We start from the raw sequence: 21,185 nt of genomic DNA on the forward strand, positions 1-21,185 counted from the left end.
GGAATACCCAGAGGCCACACCCTCTGCCAGCATTTCACGAAACAAAGCTTCCCAAACCTTTCAGCGATTCATGTGTACAGCGCAGGGCACTGAAGAACGATGCTGTTTGGAGCAGCGGGAGATTCGGGTACACAGCCTGTAAGTATTCATTGTTTTTTGTGTATTTATGATGTTTAAAACAAACAAGGTATCTACCACGACTGTTTAAATGGGTAAATGTTTTTAGGGCTGCTGTAAGTTGGGATGGCGGAGAAATGCTCTCGGCCAGACCCAATGCTCACAGCGTTTATAAACCTTTTCCTTACTCAATATCAAGCCACACTTATTGTTTTTACTTCGGCTGTGAGTGTTTTGTGTGCTCAGGATGAGTTTCGCTTGTTCTCGCGTGTATCGCCGACCCGGAAGCTGTCCGCTCCTTGCAGCAGATCGCAGCAACGAGCCTCGCAACTTCCCGACCAATCAGAGCAACACTGGGCTCACAGGGAGGGGGGGGGCATGAGCTCCAACAAGCCGACAGAGAGTGAATACCGGTGAATACACCTACTTTACAGAGATGCTGTTTGAGAAACCAATGTGAGTTTGGAAAATTGCACAATGTAAATCTATTCTAGTAGACCTCAACAATGGAAATATGATCAGCAGAAATGGCCCTTTAACCATAGAAGGGTGAGGTCTGGTGATACTGTAGGAATCTAATTATGCTGTATGTGTCTGTGGTTGTTTCTCTAAGAGCGAAGGCGTGCTTCATTAGTCCTCCCCATTCCAGCTCAGGGGACGCTAAATTTATTAAGGGGGCCGGATGTTGCACAACACCTGCTGCTGCGCTTCCCTCTGTGCAATAAAGGGAAGGGGTGCAACATGCTAGCTAGCGCTAGTGGTAAGCGCTGCTCGTTGGACTGAGGCTGATGAGCTGGGGCTAATTCAGGGGGTGATTATGTAGTTTGCTGGACCACTAAACCTCTTTAAGCCCGTAATTACTGCCTATTTGAGCGAAGGGAGGCACTCCAAAGCAATCGGTACTTGCACCAAGCGGCGCAGTGAACGGCAGCCACAGCTGGAGGTGGGCTGCCTCAGGGCTGCATGAGACGGAGGGGGTGTGTAAATGAGGAGAAGGGGGGATCCACAAAGCCTCATCCCAGTCAGGTACCAAAGAAACCTTTGAGAAAACAGCAGGGTACTCCTCGAAGCAACAGCATGCTAGCTCCGAGCTACAGTGCTTGGAGCTAGCATTGTAGCAGTGATCTTTTAGCCTGAAAACAAACTTCCTCTTGTAACACAAAGCTACAATACACAGCGCTCGTTAAACAGGGCAGAGAAACAAAGTGCTCTTACAGGAGGGTTCACAGCAGCCAAACAAAAACTATTAAACAAACGAGTAGACTTCCTAACCGCATGAACCGTGCTGAATAAATTGAGCTCAGAAGTAAGCGAGGAGGGGGGTTGGATATGTCATCGTGAGGAGAAACTAAAAGGGCTTCTTTTTTTTTTGACTAGGGAATCAGTCAGATTGCACCTCGACCCATCCATTTCATTTCACCTGACTTTCAAGGAAATGTGACTTTACGTACTGTAATGCCACTGAAATCTGATCTCTCCAAGGAAGCAATTTGGGGACCACATAACATTCTAATAACCCTGACGATATTATTATGTTATTATCATAATTACCCTTTTGCCCTCAACGTTTTAATTAGAAACTCACCGTTGGCCCCGAGGGGGGTGAAACGAACCTGGGTTGGGGGAATGTTGAAACTAGGTAAGGGTACTTCACAATGCTCCCATGCTATTTAGAGCAGCAAGCATAAGAGGGAAGGAGGACACAGCCAATGCAATTGAACAATGAAGCTTCCTCTCTCTACCTCTGTCTTTCAAAGTACAGCTACACCCTCCCTCCTTCCCCTCATTCCTGTATCTCCCTATCTTTCTCACCCGTCTCGCCCCCTCTGTTCTATATTTAGTATTTTGCTTAACTGTCTCATGCTGCCTCCTTTTCTCCCCTCTCTCCCCCTCCACTTAACTCCCTCTTCACCGTTAGCTCTTGTTGTTTCCTTCCTTTTTAATATCCTCGCCAGTGTTTCCCTTAATCTCCCCCTTCTGCTTTCTCTCTCCCTCCTCGACTTCAACAGTGGAGGGCCTTCTCCATCAGTGCACCACTTTTACAAATCAATGACTTAATCTGTCGTAACAAACAAGTGAGCAGCACCCTGTTCACTTCCCCCATAGTGTCTCTCACAAGAAAACACACTTAACAATCAGACGTGCCAAATCAGTGCGGCGCCAGCGTTTCATTTTTTCATTGCAGTTTTTCCAGTGCATAATGAACAGGATTGTGTTTAATGTCGGGACGACCCAGCAGAGAGAGAGCAGAGCCTCCCCTTGTCCATGTGATTGGTTGTGGGGAATGGGAACACAAGGAAGCTAATTTCATGCGCTAAGTTAAATTGCATTGTCGCCTCTGGCCAAATGTGTGTCCACTTCTCGTCTCCAACCAGTTGAGTGTGTGTGTGGTGTGTGTGTGTGTGTGTGTGTGTGTGTGTGTGTGTGTGTGTGTGTGTGTGTGTGTGTGTGTGTGTGTGTGTGTGTGTGGTCTAGCATTACTATACTTGTGGGGACCTACATCTGTTTACATAGTCACGTGTGGGGACTGGCTTCCCTTATGGGGACAAATTGGAGGTCCCCATGAGGGGAATCATTAATTTTAGGGTGAAGACTTGGTTAGGGTAAGGTAAGGTTAAGGGTAAAGTTAAGGGTAAGGGTTAGGCATGTGTGGTTATGGTTAAGGTTAGGATAAGACTCCAGGAAATGCATGTAAGTCAATATAATGTCCCCTGAAGTGATGTATACATGGTACGTACGTGGTGTGTGTGTGTGTGTGTGTGTGTGTGTGTGGTGTGTGTGTGTGTGTGTGGTGTGTGTGTGTGTGTGTGTGTGTGTGTGTGTGTGTGTGTGTGTGTGTGTGTGTGTTGTGTGCGTACAACAGTCCTTTCATTCATGCCCTGTGTGTGGATGTGTGTGTGCGCACAAGTATCTTTCAAACTGTAGAATGATCAGCTAATATAAATATTAACATATCTGTTCGCCTTCCACGTGAAGTGAGGAAGCATTACTCTTCAGGGCTTGTGTCACCTGATGTGTTTGGCTCGTTGAGCACTCATAGACACCACACACACTCCTGCTGCAGACCTATTGAAGCTCATCATGTGAATAACGTGTCTTTCCTAAGCTGATTGAACAAGAAGAGATCAATGTGTCCATTCTACGTGACGCAGACGGGTGGAAGCAGGAGTGTCTCCCTCGTGATATCGGGGTCTGCGGCCATGCCAGAGGACACAGCGAGAGCACAGATACACCCTGTTTCAGCGCTTCCACCCTCTAGCGTCCCATCTCACACACTCAGACCGACAGATATTCGCAACTAATCACACACAGTCAGACACGTACGCAATCTCAGACATCAGCACTTGGAGAGAACGATGTGTTTGCGTGCTCTGTTCGACAGTTGTGGACTATACCCATCGTTTTGATTCAAGTCGGAAATAAGTGAGCTTATGATGTTGTTGTATGATTCATAGCTGCAGGAAATCTATCCGACAGCTCATATCATTCATCAAACTAGTTCCCGAGTGCATCAGCTGCATTAAGAACGCTTGCTAAACATGAATGCAAGTGTATACTTTACTTAGAATACCACTTTTCCTTAGGTATGCGAGTGAATTGAGGACTTTTACATCGTGGTACTGCTATTTTTATCTGAGTAAGGATCTGAAGACTTATCCCAGCACTGCTTTCTGCCCCTAATAGAAATGTGTTTTTTACGTACAAAATAACACACACTTAAAGGAAGAGTTAACAGGAAGACTTGGTCTGAAAGCCAGTTCATCAAATCTGTTTTTGTCCTCTTTTTTTTCCTAAACCACCAAATTAGCTCCTATCTGTCAAAACACTGTGATTTAGTTTCTCGCCCTGCAACAGTCGGCCAGCTTTAATATTGTCTGAGAGTGATTCTGGTGCCTTAACGGCCCTTGGCAGTGATTCAGCGGGTCGGGGGAGAGAGAGAGAGAGAGAGAGAGAGAGACCTTAAGCGAGTAAAGCAATAACATGTTCTTTAAAAGAGCAGATGGAAAGTTTCTGCGCATCCTTCCCTCCCTTCCTTCTTCCTCCTCCGCCTATCTTAATGATATGTCTTCTCCAAATATACAACTCCTTTCATGAGAGTTTCCACCCTGCTCGCCGCTCTCTGCTGGGCTCTGAGCGTGTGGGTGCCAGGAGGGGTGTGTGTTTCCCTTCTCTCAGTGTGTCTTATCAAACCTTCTTGTGTGTGTGTGTGTGTGTGTGGTGTGTGTGTGTGGTGTGTGTGTGTGTGTGTGTGTGGTGTGTGTGTGTGTGTGTGTGTGTGTGTGTGTGTGTGTGTGTGGTGTGTGTGTGTGTGTGGTGTGATGTCTGTTTTGGTGTGTGTCCATTTCAGTCCAAGACCTTGCTCTTCATTAGACTGTGTGTTAATGTTTGTGTGTGTGTGTTCTCATTTGAGCCGCTGAGCTTGCATGGCCTACAAGTTCAGCGGTTGCCTGGTCATACATCAGAGTGTGTGTGTGTGTGTGTGTGTGTGTGTGTGTGTGTGTGTGTGGTGTGTGTGTGTGTGTGTGTGTGTGTGTGTGTGTGTGGTGTGCGTGTGTGTGTGTGTGTGTGTGGGGGGGGTGAGTAACAGAGCATCAGTAACATCCCCTCCCTGTCTGACCGTCTTCCTCTCTGACCCCCTCAGAAAAAGAACAAGGGAGGGATAGATGGATGGAGAGGAGGAAAGAGAGCATGGCTATGGATATCTGGAGCCCCAGGGGTTTAAAAAAAGAGATAAATATCCTCCGAGACCCCTCTTTACTCCCACCGTCCTGCTAACAGGAGAAACTATTCTGGACAGGGCGTATAAGTCAACCATTACTGCACAAATAGTATAAAGTTAATATATTTGATGAATGACTTGTGATAGCGTCTTATAATAAGGTTACATTATACATACTTGAGGTAATATTTGAATTGAATCTTCTCCGTTGTCCACTTCTATGAGGGATTTTTTTTGTTACCCAAGAAATATTTAAATATATTCATCTTAAAACACATATACTGCATTTTAAATGATACCGGGCATCTAAATAGTACATCTCCTTGGTAATGTGTGTGATTCCATCTTTATAAGCCTATTCCCTTCTTTAGCCATTAACGTTATGGTGTTATCGCTGCATATATTTCTATTTAAAGCCGCGCTTTCCGAGCCTCCGTGCATCCCATTAAAAAGGCTCGACACGCCACATTAGCGCTTTATAACGGCAACCATGAAACAGGGAGGGAAGAATAAGAGAGGCAAATCATATATTGTCATAATCATGTGACGTGCCTCAAAAACGAGGCCATGACACGGCACAATCTGCGGATAGCAGACGCGGGTCAATGGTATTTCAACTGAGCTTATTTTACCACCAGATGGTTTGGCTTAACCACGAGGCACACACATGCCCGACAATGCAATGAATCAAAGTAAACAACTGGTTAGTACATTTACTGTAATTTACTTTTATGTAATCAGCACAATACTTTGTTAGCCAAAGAAGCGCAACCCGTCCTGACACATACACTTAAACAACCCAAACACTAGCATTGTTATTGTGTCATTTAAGGCAAAAGTGAAAGGGCTTTTCTTAGCCAGGTCTGTTCCCTTAACTGTTCCCAGGTCAAGTCTCTGTGGAAACGGAGCTGCCCATCAGGAATGCCTGATGGCTAATCCGGGGGCCTTTTTGGCTAAAAGGGCATCCTACCAAAAAGTCGTACGCGTACACACACACACACACACACACACACACACACACACACACACACACACACACACACACACACACACACACACACACACACACACACACACACACACAACACACACACACACACACACACACACACACACACACACACACACACACACACACACACACACACACACACACACACACACACACACACACACACACACACACACACACACACACACACACACACACACACACACACACACACACACACACACACACACACACACACACACACACACACACACACACACACGATTTACTGGAAGTGCAGCCTTGCTGCTGCCAGACATGAGATTAACTTCAATATTTGGGGAGCAAGCACATTGTTATGCTAACAACAAATGCCCAGAACCCTGAGCACAAGCAGACTTTAAAACAAAACGCTCCACACTGTAAGCCTGTTGTATCTCATGCAAAAAGCGTCCAATTTCCAAAACGTCTTTCTCATTGAGTGGAAGTTTCATCCTCTGTCTGCGTGCTCACGCTGCGCTGTGAGAGCTACGCCATTTCAAATTCCTTTCTGTGTAGGTGGCATCGACTGACATCCCTTTGACTTCATTAGGGAGCAGGGACCCAGCAACAAAGCAGGCTGGGGGAGAAAGGGGGGATTAAAGTAAAAAAAGAAAAGGGAGTGAGAGGGAACAAAACAACAACAGAAAAAAACAAAGCACCCCTAACCTAATTTCCTCTGATTCGAGCTGCTCCGATGCAAAACAACAAAACAGGGCAAAAACAGATCTTTTGAGCGACTCCAAATGAACCAACTATCGGATGAGAGTTGTGTCTGCAAAGTCTGCGCAAGTGCTGTAAAGCACAAAGACAAGCGGAAACTGCCTATTTTATGGCTTTGGACTAACTTAAAGCTTAGGCATGCATAATTTATCACCGCTTTTTTGTAAGGAATCCCGATATATGCACCAGATAGGGCAAAGTAACCCCCTTTCAAAGTGTTTTTGTCATCAAATCTCTCCATCTCTTCTAAAGATAAAATATGGAGGGAAAAAAACAGATGTTCTTGGGCTTTTCATTCATTAATGAGCATTTTTCCTCTCAAAAAACAGCTTTTGTTGATTTAGGGAAATCTCACAGCACTCTTGCCTATGGGAATGAGATACATCGAGTTAGCTGGTGAGGCACAGGGTGAAAAGTATGTCATTAAAGCTCTAGTACAAAGTGGATTAGACAATGTACAGCTTCTTCCCTGATAATTGATGATTAGCATCATTCATCGCTTTTCTAAAACTCTAAAGGCACATAAGATAACGCTCGGCGGCAGCCACCGCTGGGTCGGTTCCTGCTGTAGCTGCAGGGTGTGAACAACGATCCGTGTGCTTTGCAGTTGGGTGGGTCTCCAGCCTTTATGTATACTGAAGCTTATAGCACGCATGCACATGACGAGTCTCAAGTCTTGACAAAGTGCTGTATTGTTTTCTTTAAAGGGCCCATGTCATGCTTTTCCGGTTAGTACCCGTCCCCTTGTGTGTTATGAAGGTTCTTATGTAAACGGTCTGCAGAGTCAAAAACCCTCAAAGTACACCCTGTCTATGCTGCCCCAAAGCGCCTCGTTGGAGATTTCTCATTTTCCATTGTTTACTTCCTGGGTACTGTGACGTGGGAATACCCAGAGGCCACACCCTCTGCCAGCATTTCACGAAACAAAGCTTCCCAAACCTTTCAGCGATTCATGTGTACAGCGCAGGGCACTGAAGAACGATGCTGTTTGGAGCAGCGGGAGATTCGGGTACACAGCCTGTAAGTATTCATTGTTTTTTGTGTATTTATGATGTTTAAAACAAACAAGGTATCTACCACGACTGTTTAAATGGGTAAATGTTTTTAGGGCTGCTAAGTTGGGATGGCGGAGAAATGCTCTCGGCAGACCCATGCTCACAGCGTTATAAACCTTTTCCTTACTCAATATCAAGCCACACTTATTGTTTTTACTTCGGCTGTGAGTGTTTGTGTGCTCAGGATGAGTTTCGCTTGTTCTCGCTGTATCGCCGACCCGGAAGCCTGTCCGCTCCTTGCAGCAGATCGCAGCAACGAGCCTCGCAACTTCCCGACCAATCAGAGCACACTGGGCTCACAGGGAGGGGGGGGGCATGAGCTCCAACAAGCCGACAGAGAGTGAATACCGGTGAATACACCTACTTTACAGAGATGCTGTTTGAGAAACCAATGTGAGTTTGGAAAATTGCACAATGTAAATCTATTCTAGTAGACCTCAACAATGGAAATATGATCAGCAGAAATGGCCCTTTAACATAGAAGGGTGAGGTCTGGTGATACTGTAGGAATCTAATTATGCTGTATGTGTCTGTGGTTGTTTCTCTAAGAGCGAAGGCGTGCTTCATTAGTCCTCCCCATTCCAGCTCAGGGGACGCTAAATTTATTAAGGGGGCCGGATGTTGCACAACACCTGCTGCTGCGCTTCCCTCTGTGCAATAAAGGGAAGGGGGTGCAACATGCTAGCTAGCGCTAGTGGTAAGCGCTGCTCGTTGGACTGAGGCTGATGAGCTGGGGCTAATTCAGGGGGTGATTATGTAGTTTGCTGGACCACTAAACCTCTTTAAGCCCGTAATTACTGCCTATTTGAGCGAAGGGAGGCACTCCAAAGCAATCGGTACTTGCACCAAGCGGCGCAGTGAACGGCAGCCACAGCTGGAGGTGGGCTGCCTCAGGGCTGCATGAGACGGAGGGGGTGTGTAAATGAGGAGAAGGGGGGATCCACAAAGCCTCATCCCAGTCAGGTACCAAAGAAACCTTTGAGAAAACAGCAGGGTACTCCTCGAAGCAACAGCATGCTAGCTCCGAGCTACAGTGCTTGGAGCTAGCATTGTAGCAGTGATCTTTTAGCCTGAAAACAAACTTCCTCTTGTAACACAAAGCTACAATACACAGCGCTCGTTAAACAGGGCAGAGAAACAAAGTGCTCTTACAGGAGGGTTCACAGCAGCCAAACAAAAACTATTAAACAAACGAGTAGACTTCCTAACCGCATGAACCGTGCTGAATAAATTGAGCTCAGAAGTAAGCGAGGAGGGGGGTTGGATATGTCATCGTGAGGAGAAACTAAAAGGGCTTCTTTTTTTTTTGACTAGGGAATCAGTCAGATTGCACCTCGACCCATCCATTTCATTTCACCTGACTTTCAAGGAAATGTGACTTTACGTACTGTAATGCCACTGAAATCTGATCTCTCCAAGGAAGCAATTTGGGGACCACATAACATTCTAATAACCCTGACGATATTATTATGTTATTATCATAATTACCCTTTTGCCCTCAACGTTTTAATTAGAAACTCACCGTTGGCCCCGAGGGGGGTGAAACGAACCTGGGTTGGGGGAATGTTGAAACTAGGTAAGGGTACTTCACAATTGCTCCCTTATGCTATTTAGAGCAGCAAGCATAAGAGGGAAGGAGGACACAGCCAATGCAATTGAACAATGAAGCTTCCTCTCTCTACCTCTGTCTTTCAAAGTACAGCTACACCCCTCCCTCCTTCCCCTCATTCCTGTATCTCCCTATCTTTCTCACCCGTCTCGCCCCCTCTGTTCTATATTTAGTATTTTGCTTAACTGTCTCATGCTGCCTCCTTTTCTCCCCTCTCTTCTCCCACCTCCACTTAACTCCCCTCTTCACCGTTAGCTCTTGTTGTTTCCTTCCTTTTTAATATCCTCGCCAGTGTTTCCCTTAATCTCCCCCTTCTGCTTTCTCTCTCCCTCCTCGACTTCAACAGTGGAGGGCCTTCTCCATCAGTGCACCACTTTTACAAATCAATGACTTAATCTGTCGTAACAAACAAGTGAGCAGCACCCTGTTCACTTCCCCCCGCAATCGCTAACACCACAACAGCACGCTTCAGAGAGAGTCAAAGGAGAGAAGAGAACAAAGCTGACAAAGTATGAGATAAAGTAGAGAGTGTGCTGAAAGACAAAGGTATTAGGAAAAAGAAAGACGTGATGAAAGAACGAATACAAAAATGCTTGAAATAAGGGAAACGGAGACATACTAAAAACGGAAAAGTTAGTGGATTTTCCCGGCACATCTCCTCCCCGAGCTCTCAGCTTTGTCAGACTCCTCTACCATGAGTTATTGCCAGTCTTCCTTCACCACCTGGTTCACTAGCTATGATTTCACTCACTCCAGCGGACACACATTCTTACAAAAATACACACTACAGACAAACAATTTCAACATAGATACGTGTGCTTGTGTCAAAGACATCGCCTTGCACAACAACAGACATCTGACCGTCCCACTGAACAGGGGCACTTTGGGTCAGCTAGTGTAACAACCTTCCTTTGGGTATACCCTTAATGCCACCTGGCTGTAATGCAATATAAGCCTAGCAGTGTTTTATAAAGAAAGCTTCAATGATAACATTATAAGACAAGTCGGTGTAAAATTACGAGTTATGAATATATATCACAAGACATTTCATCCATGAATCATAGCCCTCTCCCAATGCCTTTGAAATAGCGCACCTATTGCTATGATATCATGGTTTGAGGCCATTAAAATGTAAGGCAGCTGTACATTATATGAAAAGTAGGTGAGGGGAAGTCATGGCAAAAAGAGGAGAGGCAGAGGAAAGTCAGAGAGGCAGAAGGCATGCATAAAAGATAGGAAACCCTTATGGTTTTTCAGAAATAAGTGTTTTGTCTGAGGGGGAGTAAGAGTGTGAGGGAAAGAGAGAGGGTTCACGCATGGGGGAGAATACAAGTGGGAGGAACTGAATTGATAAATTAGTTCAGCCAAACTGATTACCACGACGGCAAAGCCACAGGATCCATCGAGCACACGCATGGAATGAGACACAAGGACACGCACACACTCATACACAGCACTTACAAAAGAGACATGAAGCTGACACATACAAATAATGGCACAACTGCATATGCAATCACACACACACACACACACACACACACACACACACACACACACACACACACACACACACACACACACACACACACACACACACACACCACACACACACACACACACACACACACACACACACACACTCCAAATGTATCTAGGGCAGACTGCTGCAGTTGCTGTAAGTAAAAGGTATTGAGCTGCTGACTCCAGCCAGAAAAGATCCCACAATCCTCTGGATCACCAAACACAGCCTAATGGATAATGGCTAACAGCTAGCGCTAATGTGATTTCACACTTAGCAGATTTAATATCACTGGCTGAACAAAATCATGCTATGCACAGAGGCTTTGCTAAACTCTGTTTCTTGGAAGGTGAACATTGTACTACCCAAGTTTGTTTACAGTCGAGTTGTTTTGAAAGAACAAAGGGAGAATCTCGGAGGTAAGGTATTTGCTTACAGGCTAAAGTGCTAGCATTGCTAATCTCTAAGTGTTGGCAAGCTAACCGCAGACTTATGACAATATTTCCCCCTGACTCTTCCATACGTCAACTTGCCACTCACTCTCCAATACATACCACAGTGATGGTGGGGAACTCCACACCCCACCCAGGCCCTGACATCACTGCTGTGGGCCTATGCAAAAGTGTGTTTGTGTGTAAGTGTGTGTGTGTGTTTGCATCTGAACGGTTTTGTGTGTCTGAGTGAGAGTGAGCTCCTTCTTCGGATTTTGCAAATGATTGTAAACTGATTAGTGGGTACCAAAGCAAGAACGATTTCACACATCCCAGTTATTGGGTCTTTGTCCACTCTGAGGACACACACACACACACACACACACACACACACACACACACACACACACACACACACACACACACACACACACACACACACACACACACACACACACACACACACACACACACACACACACACACACACACACACACACACACACACACACATCACATACAGCTGATAATGAAAAATGGAGCGAGTGCGAAACACAGCTTCAGAATGAAGCCATCAATCACTCAGACGTACAACAATGAAACCACACACTAAACTGTTTCATAGTTTCCCAACTATGATATGATATGAGGATTGGGGGAGGGGAGAAGGAAATAAAAAGAAGGCAAAAGAAGAATAGGATCGTAATGATGGTATTCTCTTCGTCTGATGTTTAATCATTTAAACAAGTTTCATTTAAAACACTAAAAACAACAACCATTGAGATTCTGATCCTAAATGTGTGCGTGTTCCTGTGTGTGTGTGTGTGTGTGTGTGTGTGTGTGTGTGTGTGTGTGTGTGTGTGTGTGTGTGTGTGTGTTCCTGTGTGTGTGTGTGTGTGTGTGTGTTCCTGTGTGTGTGTGTGTGTGTGTGTGTGTGTGTGTGTGTGTGTGTGTGTTCCTGTGTGTGTGTGTGTGTGTGTGTGTGTGTGTGTGTGTGTGTGTTCCTGTGTGTGTGTGTGTGTGTGTGTGTGTGTGTGTGTGTGTGTGTGTGTGTGCGTTGTGTGTTGCGCGTGTGTGTGTTGTGTGTGTGTGTGTGTGTGTGTGTTGTGTGTGTGTGTGTGTGTATTGGGGAGCCATGTTAGGTCTCTTGCGAATGGTGATCCCCCAGTGCTACTGACCGACCTTGAGGGTCTGTAAAGTTCTCACGTTCTCAAGGAACACTCCAACCCGCCCCTTGACTAAGGCCAGATCAACCACACACACACACACACACCCACCAACACACACACACACACACACACACACACACACACACACACACCACACACACACACACACCCACACACACACACACACCACACACACACACACACACACACACACACACAACACACACACCACACACACACACATCACACACACACACACACACACACACACACACACACACACGCTTTTGGACCAGATCTACGGCAGACATTTTGGAGAAGTTCAAAGGTGGCATGAATTAAAAGTTAACTGCCCTTGAGGGCTTTTAAATAGAGGGGTAAAACGATACAAGAACCAGAGAAGAAAGTGGGAAAGAACCCTGAAAATAAAGTGTTGATGGAGACGTAAAGCGACTGTTGTGCTGACCTGACCTGAACAATATAAATATTTACCAACTAATGCTCAGCCTTTTATTTCGATTTTTCTGTAGTGACTTAAACAATCCCTGGACCAAAAGTATATTCTTTAGCATTTGATAAATCTTATCACCTAATCCGATTCTTGGCAGAAACACTGAAACGGCTAAACTGTCCTTAGAAGCCAACATTACAAAATGCATTAAGATGGTTCAAAGTTATAAAGTAGGGGGGGGGAAGCAACATCTCTACCAAGGTAAAAGGAACTATGGGATAATTTGATTTAAGAAAAATACAAACAAAAGCATATCGGTTTGTTTTTTTCTAAACAATACTCAATGAATAGATCATCTTAGCATATGATCGACCAATGTCATAAATTACGTTAAAATGTCACCATTTTATTTTCTGAAACTAATATGTATCCTCCAAACTGCCAACATCTGCCATGTGTCAGTTGTCTATCTACTGTATCCCTCTCTCCGTCTACTCGTCCATCCATCATTCTGTCCATCAATCACGAAACAGATGGCCTTTCAGGAGTCCGTGTCAAGACTGATGGCTTCCCTCTGCCCCGGCCATACCAAACCCCCTCTCCACACACACACACACACACACACACACACACACACCACACACACACACACACACACACACACACACACACACACACAACACACACACCACACACAACTACACACACACCAACACACACACACACACACACTACACACACACACACACACACCCCACAACACCACACACAACACACCTTCTGCCTCCTCACCACTATGTACCTGGAGAGGATGTTTCAATCAGCTTTTTAATCCACAATTAGAATACACATGCATGTTTGTTAAATGTTTCCAAAGTGTGTGAGTGGACAGTCGGTGTGTGTGTGTGTGTGAGGGTCAGTCCACCAAGAGAAGCCCCCAAAGAGCGCTGTCTGCCCTTTGGTACCCTTTTTTTTAGGCCTGTCAAGAGGGATAATTGATGATGTTTTCATTACAAGGTGTGGGGTAATGTGGGGGTAGGGGCCAGTGTGTGTGTGTGTTTGTGTGTGGTGTGGTGTGTGTGTGTGTGTGTGTGTGTGTGTGTGTGTGTGTGGTGTGGTGGTGTGGTGCTGTGTGTGTGTGTGTGGTGTGTGTGTGTGTGTGTGTGTGTGTGTGTGTGTGTGGGGGTAGTCAGGTTGACTCAGCTGCCCTCCTCTTTGACACCAACCACTCCTGATACGTACAAGTCTTTGCTTCAAAATGCCTCGTACAAACTTAACGACACACACTTCTCGTGGCACGCATGCACTAAAGAAGTCACACAGACACATTTACCCAACGTAAGATAAAACACACACACAGAGAGACAGAGCCCAAAGATATTTTCATTCCCGATGATACATCTGAAACCGGATAATAAAACGCTGAGAATGAGACTAACTTGTGCTCTTGTTTTTGCTCCGCCGCTCTGTCTCATCACGGTTGTCACGCCAGGCCTTTGGCAGATCTGTCCGTATGTCTGTCGTCTCTTAAACCTCTTTGAAATACTAATGCGGTGGCGCCTAAGATTCGGCTGCCACTTAGATTAAATCAAGAGCTAATCTGAGACACCAGGCCACATAGGCCACTGTATTACTTTACAGTATCAAGACGGACATCGTGCCTTTGTAGCCGTTGATGAATAAATGAATGAAAACACGCAGTCAGCTGATTTGTCCTTTAAAGCTAGCTTCCTTTTGTCTTTTCATAGCCATTAGTGAGGAAATGGAAATAAGTTGTCATGAGGACATTCATTTTTCCAGTCGATAACTAAGACAACACGTAATTATAAACATGTACCATTGTTGTCATCTCTTTTTTCTTCCAAATTAAATTAAAGATTATTATTAAGAACAAGGACAACTTTAAGTGAACACATTTGGTTTCACCAGTAGGATAACATCCTTCTTCCAGACCTGGGTTGCCGTTGCGAGCCATTGTTGCCGGGTGGGTCAGGGTTGCCGCGGGTGACCAGGGTGCTGACATGTCCAGGCTCCAGCAATAAACAGGCGAAGACTAATGGCATCTGAGGCAATGGCGAACTCTGACCTCCAAAGTTTTTTTCTGCTTCACTTCTGCTGTTTAGACGAGGCTCTACATATCTGGTTTGTGTTTCCATAGCTGAGAAGTGATAGGTCTCGGACTTGACACCGCGCTGCCGTAACAAAGTGTTGCATTCTATATTGAATATCATTTCTTACTCACAACAGACCAAACACATGAGTGAGTCACTGTATGACTATTATAAACAACACTTGACTTAACCATAAAACACATTTATGATGCCTTGGAAGTGCAACTAAAATCAGAAATAAAAAGCATATTTTCCATCACGGACTCTCTACTCCAATCAAAAGAGGCATTATTCCAATAAATCTTGACAAAAAAGTTGAGTGTCCTTTGCCCTGTTCTTCTATGTTTTGTTACATTCCACCCAAAACCATTAAGACCATTAGGAGGAACAAAAATAATGCCAATAACGATTATTACACCTATCCATCCATCCACTCATCCATCCATCCATCCATCACCTCCTGTCGCCCACCCCCCAGCCTGGATTCCTCCACCAAACAAGGCCCACGACATCGAGGCTCCTGCTCTCCTCTGCCAGCGCAGAAATGAATTATATTGCTTTTCACACCTGTTTCTGCTCAAAAGCCTGCCGCACGCTGCTGTGTTTAAAAAAAAAAGGAAAAACATTTCCAAGGGGGGTAACTGAGCTCCCAGCTCGGCTACATCTGCGTACACGAGCGGTTAAATTAGACTCTAATTGTATTAACGGGGGATTATGCCTTCCAGTGGATTTTTGTTAGACTCTCTCTCTGTGCATGTTGCACGTTTTAAGAGGAGAACGGAGGAGAAAAAAGCTCAGCTCGTTGAGGGTTTGCGGCTTGGCTTCTTTACGAGCTGCGATCACGGCTGCCCCTCGTTACACTGAGTCTGTGTACAAATAGCAGGGGAGGAGAGCCAGAATGAGAGTGTTAGTGATAATGTGTATGAGGGTGTGTGTGTATCAGTCTGCCAGGCTAATATAGCGATGCTAACACTCTGAATGCCAAAACCCCCTGCCCTGCCCTACAACACACACACACACACACAAACACACAACACATGGCGCACACAACACACCCACACACACACACACACACACCACACACACCACACCCACACACACACACCCACACACACACACACACACCTACTTCAGTTTAGCAAGGCAACAATCTAAAGGGGGGATACGAGTGGTGTGTGTAGTGGGGGGGAGGCGGGGGTGAATTCCATCTAATTACTCTATCACGTAATTTCACAAATTGCCTTTCATAGGGGAGTGGAGAGCAGAGCACAGGGCGCGTTGGGGATTTGAGGCCTGAGCCTTCATTTACTACTCATTTTCTTGTTAAATTAAACAAGAAAATACCATTTGTGAGGAGGGAGGGGCGGGTGAGTAGGGGTGAGGTGGATTTCAACTGCACAATAGAAAGTATGAAGGAAACAGAGATTGGGTAAAAGCTATTTGTTCATCTCAATGCTGGTTGAGACACAATAGCAAGGCAGCTCAGCCTGTTATGCAATCGGCTCTTAAAAATAATTCAACAATTCATTTAGTTAAATATCTTCTCTTTGTTATTTATGAGGGAAGAAATGATTTGCACACGATGGAACAATATCTACTTTTCAAAGAGATTCGCATAGAAGCACGTATAGGTGAGTTTATCAATTGGATCAAGGATTTTGTGCAGACGTATCTTGTCGAATGCCGCGTTCGGTCCCAAAATGATTATCATAACAAGTGAAGAATCTCAATTATGACTGACATGATAAGCCCCCTGAGCTTCACTTGGTTCCCTACCAAGTTTACAGCTGCATGTCGAGCCATCGGTGACAGGAGGTTAATACTAAAGTTTGAGTCGCTCCCCGTCAGAGCAGCCACATTCTTCCGATGATGACCACAAGTGCTGTCGACAGCACATGAGCTCATTGGGCGTGTTGGAGGGAACACGGCGTCCCGCGACTGTCGTCATCCTCACAAATTCAATACCATTGCTCGACCTGTCACTGCACACATCACACCACAGAGAGAAGCATACTTCGTGTACCGTGGTGTTGACCCGGCCTAGGTAACACAACATGTACTACTGTTGGTGTCCATGCTCATCACAAACATTGCTGCTTTAAATAATGTCCTTTTCCGTCTGTAGCACGCCTTTGGAAATTAGCATTCTTGATGGATAAGCGAGATGCAGAAATGTCTTCAAAACAAGCCTAAAAAACAACCGTATGAAGCCACCCACCTTCCCCTTCCACTTCGGCAACGAGAAGTCCCCTGAGGGTCCAAATGTGAGGGCGCATAACACAAAAAACATCAAGGTGGGTATCCAAACTCCTACCCGATTCTGCGCCATCGTCTCTCCACTGTCAAACCCTGCATATCTGTTCTCCTTGAGAAACAACAGCTCCCGTATTCAGGCTTGCGTTTAGCCACAGCACTCACGATGAATTAGTGTGTGTATGCATGCGTCTGTGTGTCCCTAATTGGCATTGTGTCTATCTCTGAGAGGCCAGACTCATCCTCCATCCTTCTGTGAAACAAAGGCAGGCCAGCTGATGGATGAGCCTGGATCAGGTGTCTGTGTTTATGTTTGAACCAGCAGAGACATACTGCCAGTGCAAGAGATACTGTAAATGTTTTTGCACGAGGGGTGCGATGTGTAGCATTTATAAACACAGATATCTGGGGATTGGATTAATGGTGACAACACGAATGATAAGTGTAAACATATAAGGCCATCCGACACCATTGTTAATGCTAGTGTTTCTAGAGACTACATTTCCCGTAAACGATCAGGACGGTGCTCGTCTCCGGATGGATTTCGATGTCTTTTTTCATCTGAAGACGATAGACATATTTGAAGTGATTTTTCCACCAACGAATTGCTGAAATGTTTAACTGTGACGTCACCGTGAGCTTCCTCCTGTTTTCTGCCATAAAGCAATATAACATATGTGCCATTGTGTGCCTATACATGGTCAACTTCTTATTTCTTCCAGGTACAAAAAGATGATGGATCGTCCTCATCCCCCTCTCCTGTATCCCCTGTTTGAGATCTAAGAAGCCTCCCTCATGGTGTAATATGACACAGTGCATGTGTTGCTGTGTGTGTGTGTGTGTGTGTGTGTGTGTGTGTGTGTGTGTGTGTGTGTGTGTGTGTGTGTGTGTGTGTGTGTGTGTGTGTGTGTGTGTGTGTGTGTGTGTGTGTGTGTGTGTGTGTGTGTGTGTGTGTGTTTCACTTGCAGAGTGTGTGCTGAACTCTATTTCCATAGACAGGATGTGTGTATGTTTCAAACACCTTTCCTCTGTAGCCCCGAAGGTGTATGGGTTGAGGTCAGGGAGTTGGAGGAGAGGTGAGTGTGTATGTGTGATGATGTGTGTGTTATGTGTGTGATGGAGAGCCGGTGGTTTGGAAAGGAGGTGGTGAGGGTCAGATGGAAAGGGGATAGCACAAAGAGAAACAAAAAGTATAAGAAGCCTTGTGAGATGTGTGTGTATATATTGTGTGCATAGATACACTATATGTCTCGGCCAAATGCCACACTACAGTACGCAATGAAATAAGTTCCTCCAATATGCCATTAGCACTGTTACATGTGCATTTCCATTAACATCAATGATATGAATCTACACATAAAGAAGCCCATGCAATATCCATTATCAAACAGCAAAATGGTTTCCCCCGGCCTCAGCAAATGTGTGGAGACATAATTCAATGTACCGTACTTTTCGGACTATAACAATAACTAATACAGCTAACGGCCACTAGGGAACCTCCTAAATCTATGGATTTTACAGGTAAAATTAACCACCTTTAACTCTATGGGCTCTAGGACCGGTCCGCGCCCGCCACCTCTAAGGGGCGGGGCTCCAGCAGGAAAAGCTGGAGGCCGGAAAAGAGTGAGACAGGTAGCGCGCCAAAGTCAAAGTGGAACCTTCAACCGAGAGACAGAACGAGAGCAAGACAGACGGACAATTTAGCTGCTGCGGCTCATATGCAGGTGCGCGTTATAGTCTGAAAAGTACGGTACTGTTTGCTCACACAGTCACATTGCTGTATTTCAGCATCAAAATATATTTCTCCCACACTATTTCTCCATGAGCAATTTGTCAGCTGTTAACGGTTTCCACATTACCCACTTTAATTGAGTAAATATAAAGCCAAACCACGAGCTTTTACAGCATCCCAGGCATCTGTTAAATAATGACAGATTTGTTCTTAATAAGGTTCATCTATGTATCTGCAGTTATGGCCGCGGGCGTCTCTCCTCGGTTAAACCTTATTCAGTTTGAGCAGATGAGCATGCTGCTGAGATCGCCAGCAGATGACAGGCCTGTGTCTTTGAAGAGTTCACCGTACGAACTGAAATACATGGCGGGGGAGAGAGGGTGGTGTTAGCGTCAGTGAGTGGGTGTGTGCGTGTACATGTTCCTTTGAGTGCAAGTATATCAAATAAGACGGGAGCAGAACCAGAAAGATAGAAAATGTGTGAATAAGAGCAAGAAAAAGCCTGTGGGTGAAGTTCAACGTGCACACGTGAAATGAGAACTGAGAGCAACAAATGGTGTTTCATTCAACTCACTGTAAGGTGCTGAAAGAGCCATGCTCTCATAATGTTGGTGGCCACCTTAGGGAAGATCCCTCTCTTCTTGTTGCGCTTCTTCTCTTTATCCGGGTCATCGTCATCCCCTGTGCTCGGCGAGGCCATGCTGTTGTCCATGCCATCACCTGTCACATGACAAGAAACAGGAAGAGACGGATCAGACACACAGTTTGTTTACTTCCTGCATTGGATGCGCCTCTGCGTTCAAAGGGAATAAATACGATTTCGAAGGAATTCTGGAGGGCTTTGTATGCACAGGCGGAGGGGTATAGAGACGCACAATGGCAAGCAAACAATGGCTGGAAAACAGCACCTCATAAATGCATTCATTTTTAATACATTTATAAATAACCCTGCCTTTCATTTTGCACCCCCCTCCTCTTAAAAACACAGCAAGCGCATCTTGATGCAAGAATGAGAGGCAGAAGGAGAGCACAAAGGACTTGTAAGGTCGCATTTCCCCACTCTCCCATCCAAGCCTGCGCAGAATTGAAAATGACAGAGATTTAGTCTTTATTATCCTGAGGGGGAAATAGTTATTGAAGCGTCGCCCCCGCGCATTCTGCCATTTTACCTGAGGTGGAAAGAGTAACACGGCACTACAAAAGGGGAGGCTGTGAGGAGGGGGGAGGCGGAAAATAAAAGGAAAATATGGGGAAAGAGGGAAGTCAGAGGCACTAACAGCGCTAACAAAGCTAGCTGCTTTTCATAACAATGGCGTCATGGCTGCTTACAGCAACCTGTAGGGCTTCGATAAGGCTATATTAAGGCCAGTTAACCTCACCTTAGGGGAACACTGAGACAGCTTAGAGCGCTGAGAGGGAAAGTGAAAGGAAGACGCTGCATGGGCCTTTTCTCTGCATTCAGACTCAACAACATGAACTCAAACACACACACACACACTGCACATATTCAAAACTACCCAATTACTGTACGAATTCTATACAGCTCCAGAGGCTCTTCCCATCTGTGGCTGTGAAAAGCCTAATTGTTATTATCATTATTCAAAAATGCCAGCCACCCTCAATGAAGACGATAATCATAAAAGAAACATGAGGCGAGGTAAACAAGTGCACCCTCACTGCCAGAAATTTCAGCAGCTGATAACTGACTTTTGTCCGCGCCTTTCGACTGGAAGTGAGGGGAAGGGGAAGAAGATGCTGAAGCAGGGCACAGAATTGGATCCAGTTATTTATTGATTACACACAAAGCACTTCTAAAGCTTCTTGCTCTATTCACTGCAGCGGGAGTAGATAACTGCATTTGAGCAAGCCCGCGCTCCGCTAACTTGCACAGGGCGACACCCAGCACCTAGCTAAACCCTAAGCCCCCGATTCATCGATAATTAATGGGGATGTTGGCGCTAATCCGGTTGGAGATGACTTTTTTCCAGCCTGCCACATCAATGGAATAATCAAGGGTCTAAAACCCAGGCCTTTGCTCCCCATTACCTCGGGCAAAAGAATTCCTGAAAGCATGCCTGGAGGGCACCTGAATTATATACACCATTAGGAGAGAGAGGCTCGCAACGATCCATACGAAACAACACTTGGCGAGCTCTCGCTCTCTCTCGCCGACTGTTCTGGCAGAAGGAGATACATATGCACACATATTGAAGGCTTTTTAATGAAGCTCTGGTAGAAGCGGAGGTGACGCCATGGAGGGTGGGG

At 45.5% G+C, this 21,185-nt stretch overlaps 1 protein-coding gene across 1 annotated transcript in view; it reads right to left on the reverse strand.

The window, feature by feature from the left end:
- LOC117444826 (homeobox protein Meis1-like) overlaps positions 1–19,640 on the reverse strand; it is a gene marked incomplete at its 5' end in the record, with an annotated part of 51,232 nt that extends 31,592 nt beyond the window's left edge. The window contains one exon of the mRNA XM_034080200.2: positions 19,495–19,640. Within this exon, the coding sequence (XP_033936091.1) occupies positions 19,495–19,640 (146 nt within the window). The remainder of the gene's footprint in view (positions 1–19,494) is intronic.
- Positions 19,641–21,185: the final 1,545 nt, after the last annotated feature.

This window comes from Pseudochaenichthys georgianus, unplaced genomic scaffold, assembly GCF_902827115.2.
Source record: "Pseudochaenichthys georgianus unplaced genomic scaffold, fPseGeo1.2 scaffold_940_arrow_ctg1, whole genome shotgun sequence".
Classification (NCBI taxonomy): Eukaryota; Metazoa; Chordata; class Actinopteri; order Perciformes; family Channichthyidae; genus Pseudochaenichthys; species Pseudochaenichthys georgianus.